The sequence below is a fragment of the Oryx dammah genome, unplaced genomic scaffold, assembly GCF_014754425.2.
Source record: "Oryx dammah isolate SB20612 unplaced genomic scaffold, SCBI_Odam_1.1 HiC_scaffold_3, whole genome shotgun sequence".
NCBI lineage: Eukaryota > Metazoa > Chordata > Mammalia > Artiodactyla > Bovidae > Oryx > Oryx dammah.
This window is the reverse complement of record NW_024070187.1, coordinates 92,071,429-92,095,859: the sequence shown is the minus strand read 5'-3', so window position 1 is coordinate 92,095,859 and position 24,431 is coordinate 92,071,429. Positions and strand designations below refer to the sequence as shown.

Below are 24,431 nucleotides of genomic sequence, written 5' to 3'. Positions count from 1 at the left end.
TGGAGGACTTTGAGTCAATGTTGATGGCTGCTGACTGATCATGGTGGTGGTTGCTGAAGGTTGGGATGGTGGTGGCAATTTCTTAAAATAAGACAATGAAGTTTGCTATACTGATTGAGTCTTCCTTTTGCAAAAGATTTGAGTCAGTCTTCTCAAACCCTGATGCTGCTTTACCAACTAAGCTTTTTGTAATATTCTAAATCCTTTGTTGTCATTTCAGTAATCTTTGCAGCATCTTTAATAGGAGTACATTTAATCTCAAGTGACTACTTTCTTTGCTAATCCATAAGAAAAAACTGGAATCAAGATTGCTGGGAAAAATATCAATAACCACAGATATGCAGATGACACCACCCTTGTGGCAGAAAGTGAAGAAGAACTAAAGAGCCTCTTGATGAAAATGAAAGAGGAGAGTGAAAAAGTTGGCTTAAAGCTCAACATTCAGAAAACTAAGATCACGGCAGCTGGTCCCATCACTTCATGGCAAACAGATGGAGAAATAGTGGAAACAGTGTCAGACTTTATCTTTTTGGGCTCTAAAATCACTGCAGATGGTGATTGCAGCCATGAAATTAAGATGCTTACCCCTTGGAAGGAAAGTTATGACCAACCTAGATAGCATACTCAAAAGCAGAGACATTACTTTGCCAACAAAGGTCCATCTAGTCAAGGCTATGGTTTTTCCAAAAGTCAGGTATGGATGTGAGAGTTGGATTATAAAGAAAGCTGAGTGCTGAAGAATTGATGCTTTTGAACTGTGGTGTTGGAGAAGACTCTTGAGAGTCAGTCCCTTGGACTGCAAGAAGATCCAACCAGCCCATCCTAAAGGAAATCAGCCCTGAATGTTCACTGGAAGGACTGGTGTTGAAGCTGAAATTCCAATACTTTGGCCACCTGATGTGAAGAGCTGATTCATTTGAAAAGACCGTGATGCTGGGAAAGATTGAAGGTGACAGGTTGGAGAAGATGGTTGGATGCATCACTGACTCAATGGGCATGAGTTTGAATAAATTCCAGGAGTTGGTGATGGACGGGGTGGGGGGTGGGGGTGGGGGTGGGGCCTGGCGTGCTGCAGTCCATGGGCTCACAAAGAGTCGGACACAACTGAGCAATTGAACTGACTGAACTGAAGAAACAACTCATTCATTAAAGTTTTATCATGAGATAGCAGCAATCAGACATATCTGACACTCCACTTCTGATTTTAGTTCTCTTATTATTTCCATATCTGCAGTTACTTCCTCCACTAAAGTCTCAAACCCCTCAAGTCATTCAAGAAGGTTGGAATGAACCTGCTTCAAACTCCTGTAAATGTTGATATTTTGACCTCTTCCCACAAATGAATGTTCTTAATGACATCTAGAATGGTGAATCCCTTCCAGAAGGTTGTCAATATATTTTGCCCAGATCCATCCTAGGAATCCCTATCTATGTTAGCTATAGCATCACAAATTGTATATTTTACATAATAAGACTGGAAAGTCAAAATTACTCCTTGATCTATGGGTTGCAGAATGGATGCTATGTTAACAGGAGTGAACACAACATTAATCTCATTGTACATCTCCATCAGAGCTCTTAGGCACCAGATATATTGTCAATAAGAAGCAATATTTCAAAAGAAATCATTTTTTTTCCCAAGTAGTAGATCTTAAGACTGAGCTTAAAATATTCAGTGAGCCATGTTGTACACAGATTTGCTGTCATCCAGGCTTGCCTGGAGAATCCCATGGATGGAGGAGCCTGGTGGGCTGCAGTCCATGGGGTTGCTAAAAGTCAGACACAACTGTGCGACTTCACTTTCACTTTTCACTTTCATGCATTGGAGAAGGAAATGGCAACCCACTCCAATGTTCTTGCCTGGAGAATCCCAGGGACGGGGGAGCCTGGTGGGCTGCTGTCTATGGGGTTGCACAGAGTTGGACATGACTGAAGCAACTTAGTAGCAGCAGCAGGCTTTGTTGTTCCATTTATAGAGCACAGATGGAGTAGATTTAGTACTTAATTCTTAAGGGCCCTAGGATTTTTGGAATGGTAAATAAGCATTGGTTTCAATTTAAAGTCACCAGCTGTATTAGCCTTTAACAATACAGGCTGTCCTTTGAAGCCAGGGACTGACTTCTCCTCTATAGCTATGAAAGTCCCAGATAGCATCTTCTTCTAGTGCAAGGCTGTTTCACCTACACTGAAAATTTGTTCTTTAGTGTCACCACCTTCATGAATTAGCTAAGCTAGATCTTCTGGATAACTTGCTGCACCTTTTATATCAGCACTTACAGCTTCACCTTGTACTTTCATGTTATTAAGGTGGCTTCTTTCCTTAATCCCATGAATCAACCTCTGCTAGCTTCGAACTTTTCTTCTGTAGCTTCTCACCTCTCTTAGCTTTCACAGAATTGAGAGTTAGGATCTTGTACTGGATTAAACTTTAGCTTAAGGGAATGTTGTGGCTGGTTTAATCTTCTACCCAGGCCATTAAGACTTTTTTTCCTATCAGCAACAAGGCTGTTTTGCTTTCTTATCATTTGTGTGTTCATTGGAGTAGCGCTTTTAATTTCCTTCAAGAACTTTTCTGTCACATTCACAACTTGGCTGTTTGGCACAAGAGACCTAGCTTTTAGCCTATTTTAGCTTTTGACATTTTTTCCTTACTAAGCTTAACTATTTCTAGTTTTTAATTTAAAGTGAGAGATGTGTGACTCTTCCTTTCACTTGAACACTTAGAGGTCATTGTAGGGTTATCAATTGGTTTAACTTCAATATTGTTGGGTCTCAGGAAATATGGAGGCCCCAAGAGAAGGAGAGAGATGGAGGAATGGCTGGTTGGTGCGACAGACAGAACACACACACACATTTATTAAGCTTACTGTCTTATATCAGCAAGTTCCTGGTGTCCCCAAAACAATCACAATATTAACATCAAAGATCACTGATCACAGATCACCATAACAAATACAATAATAATGAAAAAGTTTGAAATGTTACAAGAATGATCAAAATGTGACAGAGAGACAGGAAGTAAGCAAATGCTTCTAGAAAAATGGCACTGAAAAACTTGTTCATGCCGGGGTGCCACAAACCTTCAATTTGTAAAAAATGCAATATCTGTGAAGCACAATAAAGTGCAATAAAATAAGGCAGGCATGTATGTCCCAGTCACTACTTTGGGAACTCTATGCGTGTGTGCTGGAGAAGGCATTGGCACCCCACTCCAGTACTCTTGCCTGGAAAATCCCATGGGCAGAGGAGCCTGGTAGGCTGCAGTCCATGGGGTCGCAAAGAGTCAGACACGACTGAGTGACTTCACTTTGACTTTTCACTTTCATGCATTGGAGAAGGAAATGGCAACCCACTCCAGTGTTCTTGCCTGGAGAATCCCAGGGACGGGGGAGCCTGGTGGGCTGCCGTCTATGGGGTTGCACAGAGTTGGACACGACTGAAGTTACTTAGCAGCAGTAGCAGCATGTGTGCAAGCTAAGTCACTTCAGTTGTGTCCAACTCTGTGCAACCCTATGGACTGTAGCCCACCAGGCTCCTCTGTCCATGGAATTCTCCAGACAAGAATACTGGAGTGGGTTGTCATGCCCTCCTCCAGGGTTTGGAAGCTCTACACGTATATAATTATTATTTATTATCCCCATTGATGGATAAGGCATGGAGGCACAGAAAGGTTAAGAAACTTTCTTAAAGCAGGCTGAACCTGAGACAGACTGGATTCAAAGTCTGAGATCTTAACCATTATTACCTCTTTTTAATAAATAATAGAACAAGTTGAAATTGGGCTTAAAGAACACTAATCTTTTGTATCCTTGGTGGAGCATTTTCCCTATGAATACAAAGTTGAGCTATCACTATTTAACTAGCATGTGATTATTTTAGAAGAAACTTGTGTTATGTAACTTTTAAATAGCTCTTAGAAAATAGCTAAAGTAACAATGAAGAGAGCAAAAAGGTTTCTTAAAAGACTGTGATTAAAATTTTTACCTGTGAAGTGGAATTTCACCGATTCTGGGAGACCTGAGAGAACAGAAGACAGAAAATCATTATATTGAACATTTGGGGGCCAGAAATGGATGGAAAAAGTAAAATATATCAGGAGAGAAGTTAGAAAAATAAATTATTATGGTTTAAGGGGGGCTTCTCTGGTGGCTCAAATGGCAAAAAATCTGTCTGCAATCTGGGTTCAATCCCTGGGTCAGTAAGATCCCCTAGGGAATGGATACCCACTCCAGTGTTCTTGCCTCATGGACAGAGGAACCTGGTGAGCTACAGTCCATGGGGTTTAAAAAAAGATCACCAGATTGTTTGCTAACATTATGTTGAGTTTAATGATGCCAATATTAATTTTAAGTAACAAAAAGAACCATAGAGTGGAATAATTTTATATCACAGCAGTTAGAGTGATTTATAATAGATTCATTCGGGTCCCATTTTACCAGTACATAAAATCCTACAAATCGGTGAATGTGGGTAATGTCATATATCACTGGCAAGGCTTGCTGGTGGGTCAGTTTCACTGTAGAATTGAGTGATGCCTGGGACATTGATTTACACACTGTAACAGCGTGAGAGATTTATCTCGTGGCATTTATCCCATAGATTATATAGGATAGGAGTCGGACATGACTTAGTGACTAAACACACACACAGACAATGAGGACACTCCTTAGAGAAGAGGTATATCCCAGTGCTTAGGAATTTTCAGTCTGAGACAGTTATCTTCTAGACAATTGCATCTATATAAATAATGGCAGATATTACTTTAAAACTTTGCCATACTATAAAACATAACTCTAAAACTATTCAACCTGTGTTCAACTCACCATTAGAAATCACCAATTGTTCTGTATGATTCAAGCTACTATACAAAAATAATTCTCTATATTAATTGTGTTGAAAGTGTGAAAGTGTTAGTTGCTCAGTCATGTCTTACTCTTTGCGACCCCATGGCCTGTAGCTCAACAGGCTCTCCTGTCCATGAGATCTCCCAGGCAAGCATACTGGAGTAAGTTGCCATGCCCTCTTCTAGGGGATCTTTCCGACCCAGGGATTGAACCCTGGTGTCTCACATTGCAGGCAGATGCTTTACCTCTGGGCCACAAAGGACATATAAACATCTTAAAGATCATAAAGAAACAGGCTTCAAGATTTTTAGAGAAATTCCAAAGCAGAGAAGTGTCAAGGCTGACCAAGAAGTTCATTTGGGCTTTTCCATAAGATGGTATGGAAAAATCTGAATGAATTTCTTGGCCCTCCCAGTATCTAGGGAAAGAGACTTAAAACTTAGTAGCTTTGAATACTCGGTCAAAGGGAGACATAAGGGGGTGGCAAGGATTAAGGCTGTCTTGACTTAATGGAAGAGCATACACTTGCCTGAATTAGAAATGAGAATTATTCTCTTGGTCAACCTTTTCTTTTTTAAAAGGTGTTTTTTGTCAGATCCTGGTTTTAATCCCAAAGGGTGCCTGCATGGGATCCTTCTCACTAGATTCCTCTCACACATGCTCATCTGCCATGGCCTCCTCTTCACATCCTCTCTCTTCACTGCAGTCAAGGAGTTCCTTATGAAAAGCCAGCCTCCTGTATCTTAAAACCTCCACCAGGTTCTTCTTGTTCTTGGGATAAAGCTCCATGTCTCTGCAGGCACACAGGGCCCCTGCCCTCTCTCTTCCCATCCAGGCTCATCCCCACTCTGCTCAACCCTCCACATTCCAGACACAAAGACTATTCAGTCCCCAGAAAGTCACATTCTCTCTCTCCCAGGGCCTCTGCACAGGAGTGCATGTCCTTCTTTAGAATGTTCTCCCAACGATCCCAACACATACTCAGCCTAGTTAGCTTCTACCCACCCCTCCACCATCAAGACCTCCCTGAGGCAGCCTCCAGTGGACCCTTAGTCTAGGTCTAGGTCTTGCTACATCCCGTTCCGTATCTTTAGCCTGCATATCTTAGCCTTCCATATCTTTTATCTCAGCCTGTGACTGAACATCCCTTACTGGGGGATGAACTTTCTTCCTTATTTTTAGAGCACTTATCTCAGCCTGCAATTAAACCTCCCTTAGTGAGAATATTTCTCAAATTTTGTCTCTACACCTAGATCCCCAAACTTGCCAAGATGCCTTTTTTTGCTCACCACTAGCTCTCCAAGGCCTCATTCAGGCCTTGCCACCTAGGAGACACAAAATAAAGATTTATTGAAAGTATGCCATGAAGCTTCACAGAGAGCAGTTTGGGCACCTCAAAATAGAGGGGAGTAAAAGCATTACCATCAAAGGAGAAGGCCCTGATCTCCTGGAGGTGGGGGGCTGCAGTGGGAGGACGGTACATGATGTTGCCCTGGTTAATGTCTTCCTGGGAGAAATACCGGATGGGAGAGTGAGGCTGGTCCCTGTGCTCGATGATGCCTGGAAAGAAAGAGAGTCGGCATGAGCATCAACAGTAATTCTGATGGCTGACAATGATTAGAGCCATAAAGCTGCCTTTTCCACTGGTGGAAGTCATCCTTCAGGAACAATTGCTCTCGGGTTGCTCTTGGCATAGTATTCTCTAGTTGTTCAAGAAAGGGGTAAGTCTGAAACTGAAATACTCTTGCCTAGGATTCGATGCAGGCTTCCCAGGTAGCTCAGCTGGTAAAGAAATCAACTGCAATGCAGGAGACCCTGGTTCAATTCCTGGGTTGGGAAATTCCCCTGGAGAAGGGATAGGCTACCCACTCTGGTATTCTTGGGCTTCCCTGTGTGGCTCAGATGGTAAATAATTTGTTAACAATGCAGGAGACCTGGGTTCGATCCCTGGGTTGGGAAGATCCCCTGGAGGAATGGCAACCTACTCCAGTATTCTTGCTTGGAGAATCTCAATGGATAGAGGAGCCTGGTGGGCTACAGTTAATGGGGTCACAAAGAGTTGAACATGACTGAGAGACTAAGCACAGCACAGCACAGGATTCACTGCTCACAAGCAATAGTAAGATGCAAACTGCTGCCCTCTAATGTAGCCTAGCCAGGGAAATCCTCACAAGTCATAGACAGTGAACTGTAATTATGAGATTCTCTCAATAAAATTCAAGTTCAAAGGTGAAAGTCGCTCCAAAATGGCACAAACCGGTTTCCTGGTGAGGCTGTAAAGACTTTTTTTCAACCCACTTTCTTTCCTTCAGAAACTCCATAGTCTCTGTGATGATTTCTGGGAACAATAACATGGATCTTGATTATTCAAAGAACTGGATTATCATTAAGTTACAAATGTCTTAGGGGCTGAAGATATGCCTGTGGTTTCTAAATTTCACAGGTACAGAACTGATGGGCCTCCCTGGTGGTTCAGCTGGTAAAGAATCTACCTGCAATGTGGGAGACCTAGGTTTAATCCCTGTGTTGCGAAGATCCCCTTGGAGAATGGCTAACCCACTCCAGTATTCTGGCCTGGAGAATTCATCTGGGTGACTGATAATGCTACTGTAAATATATTTGTTTCTTTTGAAGCTCACAGGGTATTAATATGTAGAAGTACTATGTGAACTTAAAGAGGTCATAAACAGTATTTATTACCTTGGGGAAAAAGAAAGAGGAGGAGTGACTTAACCACGTGAGGGAAAACTGAGTTTGTGTGGGTCCACCTCCGCTGGGTTGTCTGGCAGAGCTCCTGTTCTTTGTGGTTGTTCAGTGCTAAGTTGTGACTGACTTTGCAACCCTATGGACTGCAGCATGCCAGGCTCCTCTGTCCTCCACTATCTCCTGGAGTTTGTTCAAATTCATGCTCATTGAGTCGCTGATGCTATCTAACCATCTCATCCTCTGCTGCCCTCTTCTTTTGCCTTCAGTCTTTCCCAGCATCAGGGTCTTTTCCAATGAGTAGACTCTTTGCATCAGGTAGCCAAAGTACTTGAGCATCAGCTTCAGCATCAGTCCTTCCAATGAACATTCAGGGTTGCTTTCCTTTAGGATGGACTGGTTTGATCTTGCAGTCCAAGGGACTCTCAAGAGTCTTCTCCAACACCACAGTTTGAAAGCATCAGTTCTTTGGTGCTCAGCTCTCTCTGTGGTCCAACTCTCACTTCTGTATGTGACTAGTGGAAATACCACAGCTTTGACTATGTGGACCTTTGTCAGTAAAATGATACCTCTGCTTTTTAGTACACTGTCCAGGTTTGTCATAGCTTTTCTTCCAAGGAGCAGGCGTCTTTTAATTTCATGGCTGCAGTCACCATCTGCAGTGATTTTGGAGCCCAAGAAAATAAAGTCTGTCACTGTTTCCATTGTTTCCGCATCTATTTGCCATGAAGTGATGGGACCGTATACCATGATCTTAGTTTGTCCTTAGCACATGCTGACTCTGTTCTACTCTCTCTCATAAGAGCCTCACCAAGGCAGGCTCTGTCCCTACAGGTGTGCTTAGATCTGTTCAGTTGTGCCTGCACATGGGTGGGGGAAGCTCAAAGAGTGATGAAGTTATTTGCACACTGTGCTCTCCAGTACAGCTCTGTCGGTACCAAAGCTGACACATTCATCTCCACCTGTCCGACCACAGTGTCTCCCTCTCAGCTGGCTCTAAACTCAGAGGTGATGAATAACTGTTACTCCTTAAATCCTCAACAAGTAGAAGCAGACAGAATCCAGAGCTTTTAAGGCTGGTCAACAATAGAAGACAAATAGCATCACTCAAAAGATCACTTACTGCCTGTCTTACCTTGATTTGGATGCAGAGGTAGAGTGATGTTGTATATTATCTTTCTGCTTGGCCTCTCAGAGTTTACGAAGGAGAGAGAATGAGGCTGAATCACAGTCAGGCCATCTTCCCGAGCCTAAACAAAATTTGAGGGGGAAGAAGAAAAAAATGGTATGACGAAAACGAAAGCCAGAAGCAAAAACAAAACCCATTAAAAAAAAATAAACAACTTCCTCTGGGTTTTTTAATTCATCACAGAGAGCAAAATTTTCTCTGAGAGTTCAAAAGAAGGATCGGTTCTCCCACATTGCAGACTTGTCCCTGCCTTAAGCATCTCACAGGGTTACAGAGTTCTCTTCGGGTCTTGCACCTGACCCTTTTCTCCCCTGCCCTTGGCCTCCCAGGTTTATGCTGGCACATGCTGTGGGAGTCCCAATATGATCACTTATTCCTGGTTGGAGCTCACAGCGGTACATGTTTGGAAATAAACCATCACAGTTGGTGATTCTACTGTTCATAGCTGGATCCTCACAGCTCTATTCCTTTAATTTAATGGGCTAAGATGGTATGTGGTGAGAATTTCTCCCAACCCCCAGCTTGCTGATGGGAACTGTGATGCATTCTTTTCTTTAACTTTGATGGTTTCCAATGGCTAAGGATGAACTTGCCTCAAACGCCGAAGAGGCTCACCATTGGAATTCAGAGGTTTAAGAGCTACGTGTTTATTAAAGCTTATAGAAATAGTATTTCCCTTTGTCTCCATTGTACTGTTCTAAAGAACCATATATTGCTTTCCACTTCTAGCTTTCAGGACCCAATGAAGGAGTCAAGTGAAATTAATCGGAAAGTCAATGTGTGTATAGCTCTCACTATCCATTCACCTGTGTGGGTTCACAACCCATTAACAGTGAAAACATTAAAAAATAGAGAGAGATCCAGAATTCCATGACCAGGCTTAACATAGATTTGGGAACAGCAGCAAAAACAGACTGGAGAGGAAAAATTGAAAAGGAGAGTGAACATGGGCCCTTTGCCTAGGTCACATATATTGATACTAAAACAGAACAAAAGTATCTGGTTCATCACAGGCTCTTTCTAATTGATCCCTGAAGGGTTAGAGTTTGACATGCTCTCCTGCTCTTTCATACTGTTCATAGACTCACTGGAAAAGACCTTGATGCTGGGAAAGAGTGAGGGAGAGAGGAGAAGGGGACGATAGAGAATGAGATGGTTGGATGGCAACATCGTCAGTTTGGGCAAACTCCAGGAGATCGTGAAGGACAGGGAAGCCTGATGTGCCGCAGTCCGTGGGGTCACAGAGTTGGACATGACTGAGCGACTGAACAACAGACTGCTCTTCCAAGCTCTGCTACTTTCAGAAAGAATTTTCCATCTAGGAAAGGAATAAGAAGGGCTCAGGAAGTATGGAGGAGGGCGTGGTGTTCTTCCTTTTAACCATGAAAAGACTGAAGGTTGCAGTTGCTTTGTAATTATTCCCAAGCCATACTTGTCCTGGGGAGAGGCAGCACTTGCAGGCTAGGACAACTCTCTCTAGTACAGAGTCAAATTTCAAGTCATTGCTCAGGTCTGGAATGTAATGAGCAAGGAAAATCAGAATTGCAAATAGCTGGTCTCTCTAAAATAAAACAGGGAAGGGCAACACAGGAAAAATACATACCCTATGCAAGGTATTTACAGCCCATGTATGTGTGCATACATCTGTAAACGCATACACATGTAGGCACAGGTACGTGGACAAAAAGTGTAGGCTGAGTGCATTGTTCAATACTGTTTGCCCACTTTTAATCTCAAAACCGTCAGAATAGCTGAACATTCTCAAGGTATTATGGGATATTTTTGAAAATCTAGATGTCCCTAAAACAATAAAGTGATAAGAAAAGAGAATTACTATGAACACAGACTAATAGAAAAGAGAAATGCATTCTAGCCAAGAAAGCAGACATTTTATTACAGAATTTATTGATATAATTTCTTTACTAATAGAAATAGACACTAAGTAGAAAAAGCAAGGACTTGATTCTCTCAAGAAAGCAATATTGAGGTAGAGGTACATCAAAGCATAATCAATTTTAATATTGGCTATTTGGAATGTTCAATATTTATCAATGAAACAGTAAGAAATGCTAGATTAAATTTCATGGAAATCATTAGAGAAGACACTTTTCTATTAAACTATCTGTCAGCATAAGAAGATTACAGAATAATGGCTTTCATAATACCCATATTACCTCTGAATACATCCAGAATCCAACCACGTCTCCCCATGACATTGCCACCACCCTGCGGGGAGCTAGATCCCACACCTGGCTTCCCACCTGCTCTCTTGCCCTCTCCTCAAGAGTCTACTTCTGCACAGCCACCAGTGGATGCCTTTAAAAAGGCCATTAGGCCTCTGCTCAACACCCTGCAATGGCTTTCCACGTTACTCAGAATAAAGTAAGTCCCTACAATGGTCTGTGTGGCTGGATACAATCTGTTCCCCTAGTCTGTACCACCCTCCACCCCATTAACTTTGCACATCTTCATTCATGCAGATTCCTCTTGCTTTGTACTCACTTTGATCCAGCCAGACTGATTTCCTTGCTGTTTATCTAAGCATGCTCCTAGCCTGATGTCTCTAAGTGCATGGTTCCCTGGGTCAGGAATGCCCTTTCCCAAGGGATTTGCACAGCTCTCTCTCTCTTCCTCACCTCCTGCAATTCCTTCCTTAAATGTCATTGTCTTAAAGTTAGCCCGCCCTGACAACCTTATTTAAAATGACAACCTAGGTCTCCCCTGCTACATTTCCAATCCTCTTGACTCTGATCTACTTTTACTTTTATCATAATGCTTCTCCTTAACATGCTACATGAGAGTTATTTATTCTGTTTATAACTTATTGTCCATTCATACAAACTCCATGAGAACAAAGATTTTAGTTTGTTCACGGATCTCAAGCACCGAGTGTACAGTACATGGTAGTGCTTGATAACAATTAACCTAACATTGTAAATCAACTATATTTCAATAAAAAAAAGAATACAGTCTGTATTATGTGATCACTCAATCTCAATGTCTTCCACGGAACTTGGCATAAATTAGGGGTCCAAAAGTGTTTGTGACTGAATAACTGAAGGAATGGAGAGGTAGACACTTACTCTTAAACACATACATGAATATACCATATATGAATTTAGCATATGTATTCATAATGTGTCTACAAATATGTACAAAACTTGTGTGGCTAGGTGAACCCAAATCGCTGAATTGAGAATGCACTTTTGTCACAGATTAGTTTGTATTTCCTACAGTAATGGCCCCAATTAATGTCAAAAAAATATAAACCATGTATATTTTAAGAAATGAAATGATAGCCTGATCACATTTTATAGTAGACTAATCTCTGTGATACACTAAATTACACAGGATAGACCTAACTTGAGACCCTCAAGGTTAAGTGTGTTTAAAAGTTGTTAGAGGTTCCCAGCCACAGAGCGGGAGTGACGCCATCTTCATGGCTCCTGGCCCATTTATTTTCCCTTCTAAACTCAAAATAACACTGCATTAGCATTTGGCAAGAAATGTGTATGCACATTTTTCTTTACACTTTAGAGAAAATTCTGATCCAAGTTCCTCTAGTCAGAATGATGGATTATAGACTTTATAGTGTTGCTGAATTATGATTTCTTTAAATTATGGTTTATGGTGGAAATTCTGATACCAGCTATTCATTAAATACTTTCTGTTTCCCCTTTTATGTCTCTGTCACGTTCCGGACCCATAATTTCTAAAACTCTACCTGCTGTCTTTGTTGCGATTCAGGGCTGCTATACCACTTTGGAGTGTAATTATGTGGATGCTAACTAAAATGTGGATCTCTGATGATTCATTGACAAGGACTTCATGCTTGTGGCTCTGTCTAGAAGAGGGGTTCTGGCATTACATGTCCTGTAGATATAGGGTTATGGTGGAATTGCTAATTGTCTGAACTAAGCTTCATGTACTAATTTAGCTGTCACCTTGTTTCAAACTTTTCCATGAGTCCACACTCCTTCCCACACAAAGCCCCTCTGTGATCCAGCTCACAGACCTCCACACCCCCAGTCTCCTCCGCCTCTCTTATGTCCCCAGTCCTATTGAATTGTTGACAATTTTCCAAACAATCATATTGTCTCTCTCCTCTGGGTCTTCATATGTGTTCTTTCTATGCTTGGTGATGCCCTTTGCCTTCACCCCTCAAATCCTTCCAACCTGTCCCCCCGTCCCCAGACTTTTTGAATATTTTCTACTTGTCTTTCTGGAGTCAGCATAGACATCACTTTTACCAGGAAACTTTTATAATAGAAGTGAAAGTTGCTCAGTCGTGCCTGATTCTTTGCGACCCCATGGACTGTATAGTCCATGGAATTCTCCAAGCCAAGAATATTGGAGCGGGTAGCCTTTCCCTTCTTCAAGGGGTCGCCCCAATCCAGGGATCAAACCCAGGTCTCCCTCATTGCAGGCGAATTCTTTACCAGCTGAGCCACAAGTGAAACCCAAGAATACTGAGTGGGTAGCCTATCTCTTTTCCAGGGGATCTTCCTGACACAGGAATCAAACTGGGGTCTCCTACATTAAAGACAGATTCTTTACCAACTAAGCTGTCAGGGAAGCCCTGATAAGCCCTGATATTTCTTTTATAATAGAAAACTACTAATAGGACTTTTAAAACAAAGAATAGTTTCTCCAGCTAGGTAGAGCTCTAAACTGGCTAAACATTTATACCCAAACAGCAATCATCAAATGAATATAAGCCTGAAAATCCATCCAGGTATTCAATGAGTACCTAGTGGCTCAGTGGTAAAGAATCTGCCTGCCAATTCAAGAGATGCGGGTTTGATCCCCAGGTAGGGAAGATCCCCTGGAGGAGGAAATGGCAACCTACCCCCGAATTCTTGCTGGATAATCCCATGGACAGAGGAGCCTGTCGGGCTACCATCCAAGGGATTGCAAAGAGTTGGGCATGACTTAGCAATTGAACAACACCACTCAGGGAGTGGGCCCATGATTGGGATGCTGCAAAAAGTTTAGCAGCAATGGATGGGAGGTTGGGGTAGATTTCATCTAATCTTCCTTTCACTCTGGTCATTTTAATTGCTTTTTCAAATCAATGAGAAATGTGTTCACAGGGCTGGCATGCGTTGGTGACCCCAGAGTCTGTGTTCCAAGATAGGCATTAAGTCAAATCTCATCCAGGTGGCACTAGTGGTAAAAGCAAACTCGCTTGCCAATGCAGGAGACCTAAGAGATGCAGGTTCAATCCCTGGGTTGGGAAGATCCCCTGGAGGAAGGCATGGCAACCCACTCCAGCATCCATGCTTAGAGAATCCCATGGACAGAGGAGCCTGGCAGGTTGCAGATCAGAGTCACAAAGAGTCGGACACAGGTTCAATCCCTGGGTTGGGAAGATCCCCTGGAGGAAGGCATGGCAACCCACTCCAGCATCCATGCTTAGAGAATCCCATGGACAGAGAAGCCTGGCAGGTTGCAGATCAGAGTCACAAAGAGTCGGACATGACTGAAATGACTTAGCATGCACGTAGATAGCATCAGCCCACCTCCTCCAAGCAAAAACCATGAGCCCTCCCACACAACTCACTGTCATGTGGAGAGAAGATCCTGGAAAGTGTTGGGGTGCTTCTGGAGCGTGAGGTAAGATGGCAATGTTGAACAGGCGGCTCTCCAGATGGGCGTGGGCCTCTGTGGCACTGGACACCTGCAAAGAGATGGCATGCCGGTGAGACTCTGATGGGCAGAGTAGTTTGCCCGTGTTTACTTTTTCCCTTTTGAACCATCTGTCTTTGAATTCTATATGCTCCTGCATTACAATCTTTGTTCTGCTCTTCATATTTTAAGATTCATTTAAAATAAACATTTTAGGCAATTCTAAAGTTGCAGGAAAGTATAAATATGGAATAAAAACCATCAAGAATTTCACTACCGATAAATAGTAATGAATATACCATTGCATTTCAATTTAATCTTTTTGCTATGCATATGTGAATCTTTATATATAAGTATATATTCTAAATATTTACTTAATATTATATTTTGCTATATCATTAAATATTCTTGAAAACATAATTTTGATAGCTACATAATGTCTCATTATGAACATATACAACACATTACATAAGTGGTATTTGTTCCACTTTAATCTTTACCTAGTGCAGATATCTACAACTAGATTATAAATGCTAAATCCCAGCCTCATCACTGCAAGGCAAGATTAAAAGCATTTACAGTTAGCGAAGTGGTCACAAGGTCAATTTCCTCGTGTTTCAAACATACTGAAAAATGATGGTTTGCCCATGCAGTCTCTCCCCTTCCTCAGTGCTACTTAGCCACTCCGTTAAACTTGCCTTCTTTCTTTATTCCTTGTGCTTGTTAGAAGAATTAGTCAGGCCCAAGTGGCCATGTGGAATTGCATTCAGGTGGAGCTGGTGGTAAAGAACCTGCCTGCCAACATGGGAGACATAAGACTAGGTTTGATCTCTGGGTGGGGAAGATCCCCTAGAAGAGGAAATGGCAACCCACTCCAGTATTCTTGCTTGGAAAATCCCATGGGCACAAGAGCCTGCTGGGCTACAGTCCACGGGGTCGCAAAGAGTCGGACACAACTGAAGCGAATGAGCATGCACACACACATCTGAGAAGGGGCAGGATTTTGTAAATCCTGAGAAAAAGGCAGAACAGCAGCCCTTTCTCTATGTCTTCTAGTTACATCCTACAGGAAAGCTGACTTCTCTGCAGAGCTCAAGTTGCAGAATATCCACGTTTTCAAGAAGACATATCCAAGACATTTCCAAGAAGACATAGTGTGGCCATAAATAATATTAACAACAGCTTAGCGACTTAGCGACAGAGCGTTTATCAAAGCCTCAGCACTGTACAAGCTACTTTTCAAAAGTTTCTTTACTGAATACCCACCAAGTAGATATTATCTCCTTTTTTACAGACGATGAAACTGAAAGTCAAAAAGTTATGTGTCAAGGTCAAAAGCCACTAAGGAGCAGTATTTAAAACTAGGTCAGTGGGTTCCTGATCTTCCTATTGACATGGTGACTCAATTTGGAAGCTTTAGGGAATTGGGACAGAGGAAGATACGTTCTCCTATCTCTTGAAGAAAAGGAATGGAACGCAGGTAGTGAGGTGTGAGCAATTTTAACTTCCCTAGTAAAGATACTGCTATAAAATATTTTGGTCTTTTTCAAACCACATCCCCTGAGGCTGTGTCAACGTGCTCTGAATAAGCCAAAAACCAGGGCTCCTTCCCTGGCCAAAAATGTGCCTGCTTTCTTCTCATTACGCCATGCTCTAATTTTTTCACACCATTTGCATTGCATAAATCCCAAGTCTTAGACACAAAGTAACAGATGGACTGCATTGACGGTTCATGACAGCATATCAACATTAAAATGAAATTAAATCCATGCAACTCATTGTATTGCATTTTCTGCTTGAAAGGGAAGAAAGGGACAAAGACAAGAACCATTAGAACAGCATCTTTTTAAAAATAGTTTAAAATCCCAAGGGATACTAAAATGATGAATGGGAAAAGTTGCTAACCATTTATTTTAGCACATAGCTAAAGAGTCTGTGTCACTTCACACCAAAATATGAGGTAAGCCTATCAAATAATAAGACTTTAAAAACATACACACGAAAGCTTCCACATGCAAGAGAATATGATCTGAGAGAGTTGTTTCATACTTGGAATAAGGATGTTGTCAGTATTCAAAATGTACTTATTGGAAAGCCTTCACAAAACATGTAAGAAAACTGAGCTTGTTACTTCATAATTCGTCCTTGTTTTAACCAAAAATAACATTACTCTTCTTTCTACCAGATATGAGTCAGCATGACTTTTGGCTATGGGGTTATATTTTAAAATTCACTTCCCAAGGATGATACATTGTCATTATTGAAGATACTCTAAAGAATATTCCACAGAGTTTGAAGATTTCAGGTAAGCCTTTAAAATACACTTTGAGCAAAATGTGTGAAGACTCTCCAAAGAGAATCATTTTCTAAGTAATGATGTTTTAGGTCTTAAACTCAAGTGAATTTGTTTTCCAAAAATCAATAACTTTTGCTATTTTATAATAACCTACTTAGTAACCAACTTGCAAAAGCAATCAAATATCATTTTAGCAGGTGCTGAGAATCTCTTTCCAGGGAAATGCTCCATATTGATGATGTTCTTCATATTGATGCCTATGAAGGCAAAGGCAGGTCTGAGGATTCTAGTTTGCTGAGGTGACTCCTTTTGATTGAGGTCTTTGCCTCTGTTCTGACTCATTACCTGAGGACTGCTGAGTCCCCAGCTGCTAAAATTGAAATATTAACTTGGGCAAAGGGCACGTCATGTTTGTGCACTCACTGGACATTCAGTGTGCTCAGTGTAATCTCATTTTAATGATTTCCAGGTTTATTTCAGGCAGCTCTCTGGAAAAGCACATTTTTTTTACACAATATAAATTGGACGATGAAGATCTGTGTACCAGGCATCAGGAACAGAATGGATGATAATTTTTTTAAACACTCTATTTTGCATTGGGGTATACCCAATTAACAATGTTGTGATAGTTTCAGGTGGACAGCAAAGGAGCTCAGCCATACATATGACGTGAAAGTGTCAGTTGCTCAGTCGTGTCTGACTCTTTGTGACCCCATGGACTGTAGTCTGCCAGGCTCCTCTGTTCATGGAATTCTCCAGGCAAGAATACTGGAGAGGGTTGCCATTTCTTCTCCAGGGAATCTTCTTGACTCAGGGATCCAGCCTGGGTCTCCTGCATTGCAGACGGATTCTTTAGTGTCTGAGCCATCAGGGACAAATATGTATTCATTCTCTTTCAAAGTCCTCTCCCATCCAAGCTGCCACATAACAATGAGCAGAGTTCCCTGTGCTAAACAGTAGGACCTTGCTGCTTATTAGTATGGAAAATAATTTTAACAGGATGAGCTGTAATGATAGTTTATCCCCAACTGGATTCCTAGACAAAGGACAAAAGACTTAGCAGGATTGTTAAGTTGCTTTGACTGATAACCATGAGAGCCTCTTTACATTTTCTCTGATGCGTTCCTAAATTCTTTTCTGTATCTGTGTTTAAAAGTTCTTTCTCATTCATACTTCCCCATTCCTTTGTATTTCTGTTCAGTTATTCATTTCTGAATTGTCCTTGACAGAGGTTTCTCTAACTGTATGGGTCTTTCCAAAGATTCAGATTTTGTACTTATTTATCAAGTCTAGAATCTTACAATTAGTCAATTCCTCTTTTATGTCTATTGATGTTTTCCTTTTGCTTCTCTCATACTTCACCAGCTTCTTGAATTTAGTATTTAGCCCATTCATTTTCATGCTTTTCTGCTCAATAAGAGCTTAAGGCCATCAATTTTCTTCTGAGTATTACTTTGTCCACATCATTTAAGTTTTGATATGTTGTTTTCTCCTAATCAATATTTCTTAACAGTTTTAGAATTAGGAATTATTTAGAAATTCCAAATGGTTTGATTTTTTTACCCTTTTATTATTAATTTCTAATCATATTTCATAACAGAGAATGTACCCAGTATAATTTCTTGTTCTGTAATTTACTGACAGAATAAATTAAACCAGCCTTAGGTCTGGTTGCCACTGTTTGCTCAGGCTACTCTAACAAAAATACCATAGACTGGGTGGTTTCTAAATAATAGAAATGTAATTCTCACAGTTCTGGAGGATGGAGGTCTGAAATCAGGGTACCAGTATGGTTGGGTTCTGGTGAGGGCCCTCTTCTGGGTTGTAGACTGTAGATATTTCATCGTATCCCCATGGAGGGCAGCAGAGATTGGAAGCAAGCACTCATGTGACTCCTGTAAGTAAACTAATCCCATTCATGAGGGTTCAACCCTCGTGTGTGTGTGTGTGTGTGTGTGTGTGTGTGTTTGTGTTAGTCCCTCAGTCATGTCTGACTCTTTGCAACCCCACAGACTGTAGCCCGCCAGGCTTCTCTGTCCATGGGATTTGCCAGGCAAGAATACTGGAGTGGATTGCCTTCTCCAGACAACCCTCATGACCTCATCTAATTCTAATCAGAGGTACCACCTCCATATACCATCACATAGATGGGTAAGATTTCAACATACTAACTTCAGTTGGACACATTCAGTCTACAGCACTGGTATTTGACTAATCTTAATAAATGACAGTCACACACCCTTACACAGCAATAGGCAGTATTCTAAATGCTTTATCTGTATTAACTCATTAAATCCTTACAACTCATTAAATCCGTACAATCCTATTTTACAGATGAGAAAACTGAAGTTCAAGGATTTCGCCCAAGTAATTTTTCCAAAGCTAGTACATGGCAGAAGTAAAACATAAACCCAATGAATTTGGCTGCTAAACCCATGACCTTATCATAAGATGGTAAATGTTTCAAAAACATTTGCAAAAAAGAAAATAAGACTTTTTTTCTCCATATGGCATTTTAACATTTTGAAAATACTTTTTGCCAAACATTTTAGCAATTATCTATTATAAATCTCTTTGCTATGAAATGATGTAGAGATCATAAGGCTGAATTGGCAAATTAATTAAAAATAAATCTCTTGATGCTACTAGTTACATTTTTTTCCCCTCCCAAATGTGACTTGCAGGCAATCATAGAAAATGACTTGGATCATTTATAAATAAGGGTGAAGATTTTCATCAGACCATCCAGATATCAGAAAATTCAGGAAGCAGAGGGTACCTGAAAGCGGAAGGAGTCACTCTGGGCTGGGACCCCTGAGTGCCTGTACCACACGATACCTTCGTTGATATCTTGCTGGGTGAAGGTGCTGGTGGGAGTTGCTGTCCTCCCATCAGGCAAGTGCTGCCCTCCATCTGCAGGGCTGTCTGCAGGCATATTAACCAGAAGGACCACATCCCCTAGGAAAAACACATAGTTAGTGAGGACCCTGGGGGAGGGAAAAGTCAATCAGAACTCTCATCTCCTTCTCTATCACTTTTTTTTAACAGAAAAGATATGGTACACTTCATTTTTATCTAAGGTGAAGGAAAAGACATAAACACAGAACTCAGTAGATGTCATCAAAACCACCTTTAGACAAAAAATACCCAGTCTTTCAGCTAAAAGAGCTAAAAGCCTTCAAGGGCAATTCATGTATGAAGTTACTGACTTGTATCTATTAAAATTATATAAGAAGATTCTAACAGCCGTGAACATTGCAAATACTGGGCATTGAATAGATTCATTTCTACCCACAACTTTCTATGAACAGAAAATGTTTTCTATCCAGGAAACTTTTGGTGTAAACAAAAGGGGAAACTAGAAAAAAATCAGGAAGAGTTCTATACAATGAAAATAATAATAGCTAATACTGGAATGCATATGACAGGTTCTGCATGAAGCACATCGCATAGTGGTTCAAACCCCGCTCCACCACAAAGAGCTGGGAGAGCTTACTTATGTACTATGTACTATGTACTATGTACTATGTACTATGTACTATGTAATATGTACTATGTACTACTTTCCCTCATTGGTGAAAACAGAGTAATAGTACATACTTCATAGGTGCTTAAAAAGAATGTTGGTTATCCTTACCACTGTGTTACTTAATCCTCCTGAAGATGCTATTATCATCTGCATTTTAAAGACAAAGTAATTTGTCTTTAAACTCAGAAAAGTTCAAGAATTTGTTTGAGGTCATGCAGATCCGAAGTGGAGGAGCTGGGATTTGAATCCAAAGCTCATTTTCCTAGTCATAAAACTCTGTTACCCATGATGATTATTTTATGTTCACAGACCAACATTTACCTTGATAAATAACTCATCATGTTTTTTTCTCCTTGACTCTCTAAACTTTATTAGAATTGAAGTAATGAAATTTACATCTAAACACCACCAACAACACTACCAATCTGTTTCTATTATTTGTTCTTCACCTGGAGCTACTATTTTCTTAAAGTGAGACTGCAAATTCAGAGGTGTTATAGAAACAATCAAAATTTCACAAGGAGAATGTTCCTTCAAGTGAAGCCCAAGGAGAAGAATGGATGACGTTTAGGAGGGAGGGGACATGGGTGTACCTAGGGCTGATTCTCATTGATGTTTGACAGAAAACAACAAAAGTCTGTAAAGCAAGTATCCTTCAATTAAAAAATAAATAAAAAACAGAAGTCACATTCTTGTGAAAATGAATCTAATAGTAAATCTGAGAGAAGCCTCTCTACCACTCTGATATGAAGAGGGAGAGAAGAGTGTGTGTGTGTGTGTGTGTGTGTGAGATAGAGAGAGAGAAAGAAACTGTACATATCTTTTAAATGTTATGTAGAAAAAAACCCAGATCTTAGTGTACGAGACATATTGGGCGATTAACAGTACACTTTGATTACCTTAGAGAAATTAGTTTTCTTTCTCAAAGGAAATACTGATTCTAATATTAATATGCACTAAATTCAAGTTGAAAATGAACATAATATCCTGGATAGTGATGAAATACTGAAGTAATAGAAAAACATCAATATTCTTATTAAAATAATCATGTGTAGAATCAACTCACTCTATTTCTTTCTTGGACTGTTTCTCATTTGTACTTAAGTCACAAATTCCATTACCCATCTCTTGCTGGTTCAACTTCTGTTCATAAGACCTTGTTAATAAACATGCTTTCCCAGGATGTGGACTGCTTATGAATGTGGGTAGTTGCAAAATATTCTGAGAGGAGATTTCCACAATGAAATTATGGAGAATAGAAAAACATCTAAAGATCAATTTCCTAGATATTCTGCTTTATAACAGGAAAGCTAATTAAGCAGGGTTTTCTTAATAAGTCCTAATGAAATAAACCTATTTTCCAGATTAAAAAAACCCCATTGCCCTACTATGCAGATTAACAAGAATCATAAGATATTGACTAATCCTATTAATTTCAACTCAGTAAACAGTCAGTGAGCACCTGCTAGGTGCTAACTACTGTGGTCAGCCCTTTGGGATGGGGGACTCAAAGATTAGTAGGACGATGTTCCTGCCTCTGGAGATCAGCCCCAGAAGCAACTGGGAGCCACTGCGAGAGTTTCAGTAGCTTAATGGCAAGAACTGATTTTTAGTAGAACACAGAATGTACGTGAAAGTTCTGTGAAAGAGGCTGGATTTTAATTTAGAAAACCAATAACAACAGTAGCTAATATTTATGTGGACAGTTTGACCAATTACAAAATTGCAAAACCCAGATGAAATAAACTCAAGTAACAGAGGTAAGATCGGAAAGACATAAACAGATACTAGAATCATTAAAGAAGTGGAAGCAATAGAACTTAACAAGTGTGGCTGTAAAGGGTAAGAAAGAGGGAGGAATCAGATAATCCCCTATTAGGTTGGGTGATGAGTAAGGAAGCGAGGCCACTAATGGGATGAGTTGGTAGAAGAGAGGATGAGGAATTCAGCACTCAGTATGTGGAATCCAAGGTCTCTTTGTGACAAACCCACAAGTAGACAGGGAAAAATACCGATATTTTGTGGGGTTCACTCCTTCCAAGTGAGAGCTTTTGCACTGTAACTCATCTCTGCTTTTATCATAGTATGACAAAATACAAGATGATTCTTTAAATATATGAAAATCCAGGTTTAAAAAACAGTCCAGGCTTAAAAAAACAGAAAATGATATCTACTAGTGTTTTCCTTGATATTGAAATCAATATTTTAACCAAGAATCTTGAAGGGAAAAGGTAATAGGTTTTAAGAATCAGAATCTCATTGGAATCACAATGAATTACTTTGGGGTTGAGATAATTTGCATTGAAATTTCCTTACACTATGCTAAATAATTAGAGTTGCCAATGTAAGTCAGATTCTCCCTCAAATGATACTCAAGTTACTTCAATAAAACCATCTCATTTAATTTACTCTCAAATCTGCTAAAGGTACACATATTAATCAACTTGCCTAAACTTACATTTGAAAAAAGTGATGAGTCTGAACGTAGGTCCTTTATGTGTATACTACATGAACAATTTACTTTGGACTCAGTTACACAGTCAGGTCTTCAGAAACCCTAAAGCTGAACTGGAACATTCCAATGTGATGAAGGAGTGCATAGTAGCTAGGGTGGCACTGAGGTAAGGGCTCCATAATTCACAAAACCAGGATAGATGGATATAAGTAGATTTGTGTTAAGTGGGCTTCTGGTTCCCACCACCTTTTTCCACTCTTGAATGGCTCCTAAGGGTAATGTGATTTGATTATTACCAGTGGGGAGCTCTGAACACACAGAAATAGGATTATGTTACTAGGAAGAAGTTAATTAAGAGAGTTATGGGAGAAAAGGGTCAAAATCAAGCCTGCATGGCATTTATCAAGCTGAAATGGCTTAAAAATCACCTCATTGGGCATTGTTCCATTTAATACTTTAACAGAATATTGGGATGGTATGCCTTTAAGAAATTTAACTTCTTGATTATTTTTATGATCAAGGTAAAGGTAAAGAATTTAATACATTAAATGAGCCAAAGATTTTTAGAACTGAAAAGACTTAAACATTGTCTAGCTTAAAATCAGTGGGTGAAATACGGCAAAGTTGAATAAGGTCTGTGAACTAATTAGTAGCATTGTAGTAGTGCTGATTTACTGGTTTTGATTATTGTTCTATGGCGGTGGTGGTTTAATTGCTTCGTCATGTCCAAATTTTTGCCACCCCATAGACTGTAGCCTGCCAGGCTCTTCTGTCCCTGGGATTTTCCAGGTAAGAATACAGAATGGGTTGCTATTTCCATCTCCAGGGGATATTCCCCACCCAGGGATCAAACCTGGGTCTCCTGCATTGCAGGCAGATTCTTTAACAACTGAGCCACCAGGGAAGCCCATTGTTCTACGGTTATATAAGATGTTACTATTGGGGGAAGTGGTTAAAGCATATTCAAGAGCTTTTTTGCACTATTTTTACAACTTTTCAGTAAGTCTAAAATTATTTTTAAGTAAAAATTTTAAAAATTATCTAGTTTCATCTTTCAAAGAAACCTATGGCTCAAGGAGGTCTACTTGCTTTCCTCAAGGTTATACATCCATAATAAACTACAGTCCAGCTAGACTGATTGTTTTATACTTTTGTCAATTATTGATTGGATTATGACTTTCAATGCCTTTGTGGACTCTAGAGTTATTCTTAAATAATACTAAGTCAATTTTTTCTTTACCAGAGAAAATACATAATTTTAAGAATCTGATAACCTGAGGAAAAGTGAATTATTATTTCTCTACTATTTATCACACCAAGCAATTTTAATGACTACAGTTTTCATTTTCAAGTAATTACTTGTTTCTTTAAAAAAATCTGCCTGTTTGTTGTTTTTATTTTTTATAGCATTTTATCTCCTTACAGTTTCAGTTCCTTCTTCTGTGTTTTTAAATCTTTTAAAATATGCTTATTTTATAGTTTTTGTAAGCTAGTTCCTTCATTTGAAATTCTTTGGGTTTTAATCTTCTTGTTTGTTTTGGTTATGGTACTACAGATTGTTTCCTCATATGTTCTGTAATTTTGAATTCTGAGCTAATCTTCAGTGGTTTTATCTGTGAGAATCTGTGTGGTCTGGAGTTAAGAGTGAGCATTCCACAGTAGTTTCTACTTTTTTTCTGCAATGGACCCAAGAAGTATCATTGGCCTGAGATAAATTTTTACATTACTGCCTCAGCTTTGGGTTTCTCAGATAATGCAAATGGTATAATAGAACTTTGGATCTTCAG

General features: G+C 40.1%; 1 protein-coding gene across 1 annotated transcript in view; it reads right to left on the bottom strand.

The window, feature by feature from the left end:
- The window catches only part of FRAS1 (Fraser extracellular matrix complex subunit 1), a 507,275-nt gene that overhangs the window by 117,504 nt on the left and 365,340 nt on the right, over positions 1-24,431 (bottom strand). The window contains exons 31-35 of the mRNA XM_040237169.1: positions 19,440-19,618; positions 14,300-14,416; positions 8,683-8,797; positions 6,267-6,404; positions 3,985-4,017 (exon numbers count right to left, since the gene is read on the bottom strand). Of these exons, the coding sequence (XP_040093103.1) occupies positions 3,985-4,017; positions 6,267-6,404; positions 8,683-8,797; positions 14,300-14,416; positions 19,440-19,618 (582 nt within the window). The remainder of the gene's footprint in view (positions 1-3,984; positions 4,018-6,266; positions 6,405-8,682; positions 8,798-14,299; positions 14,417-19,439; positions 19,619-24,431) is intronic.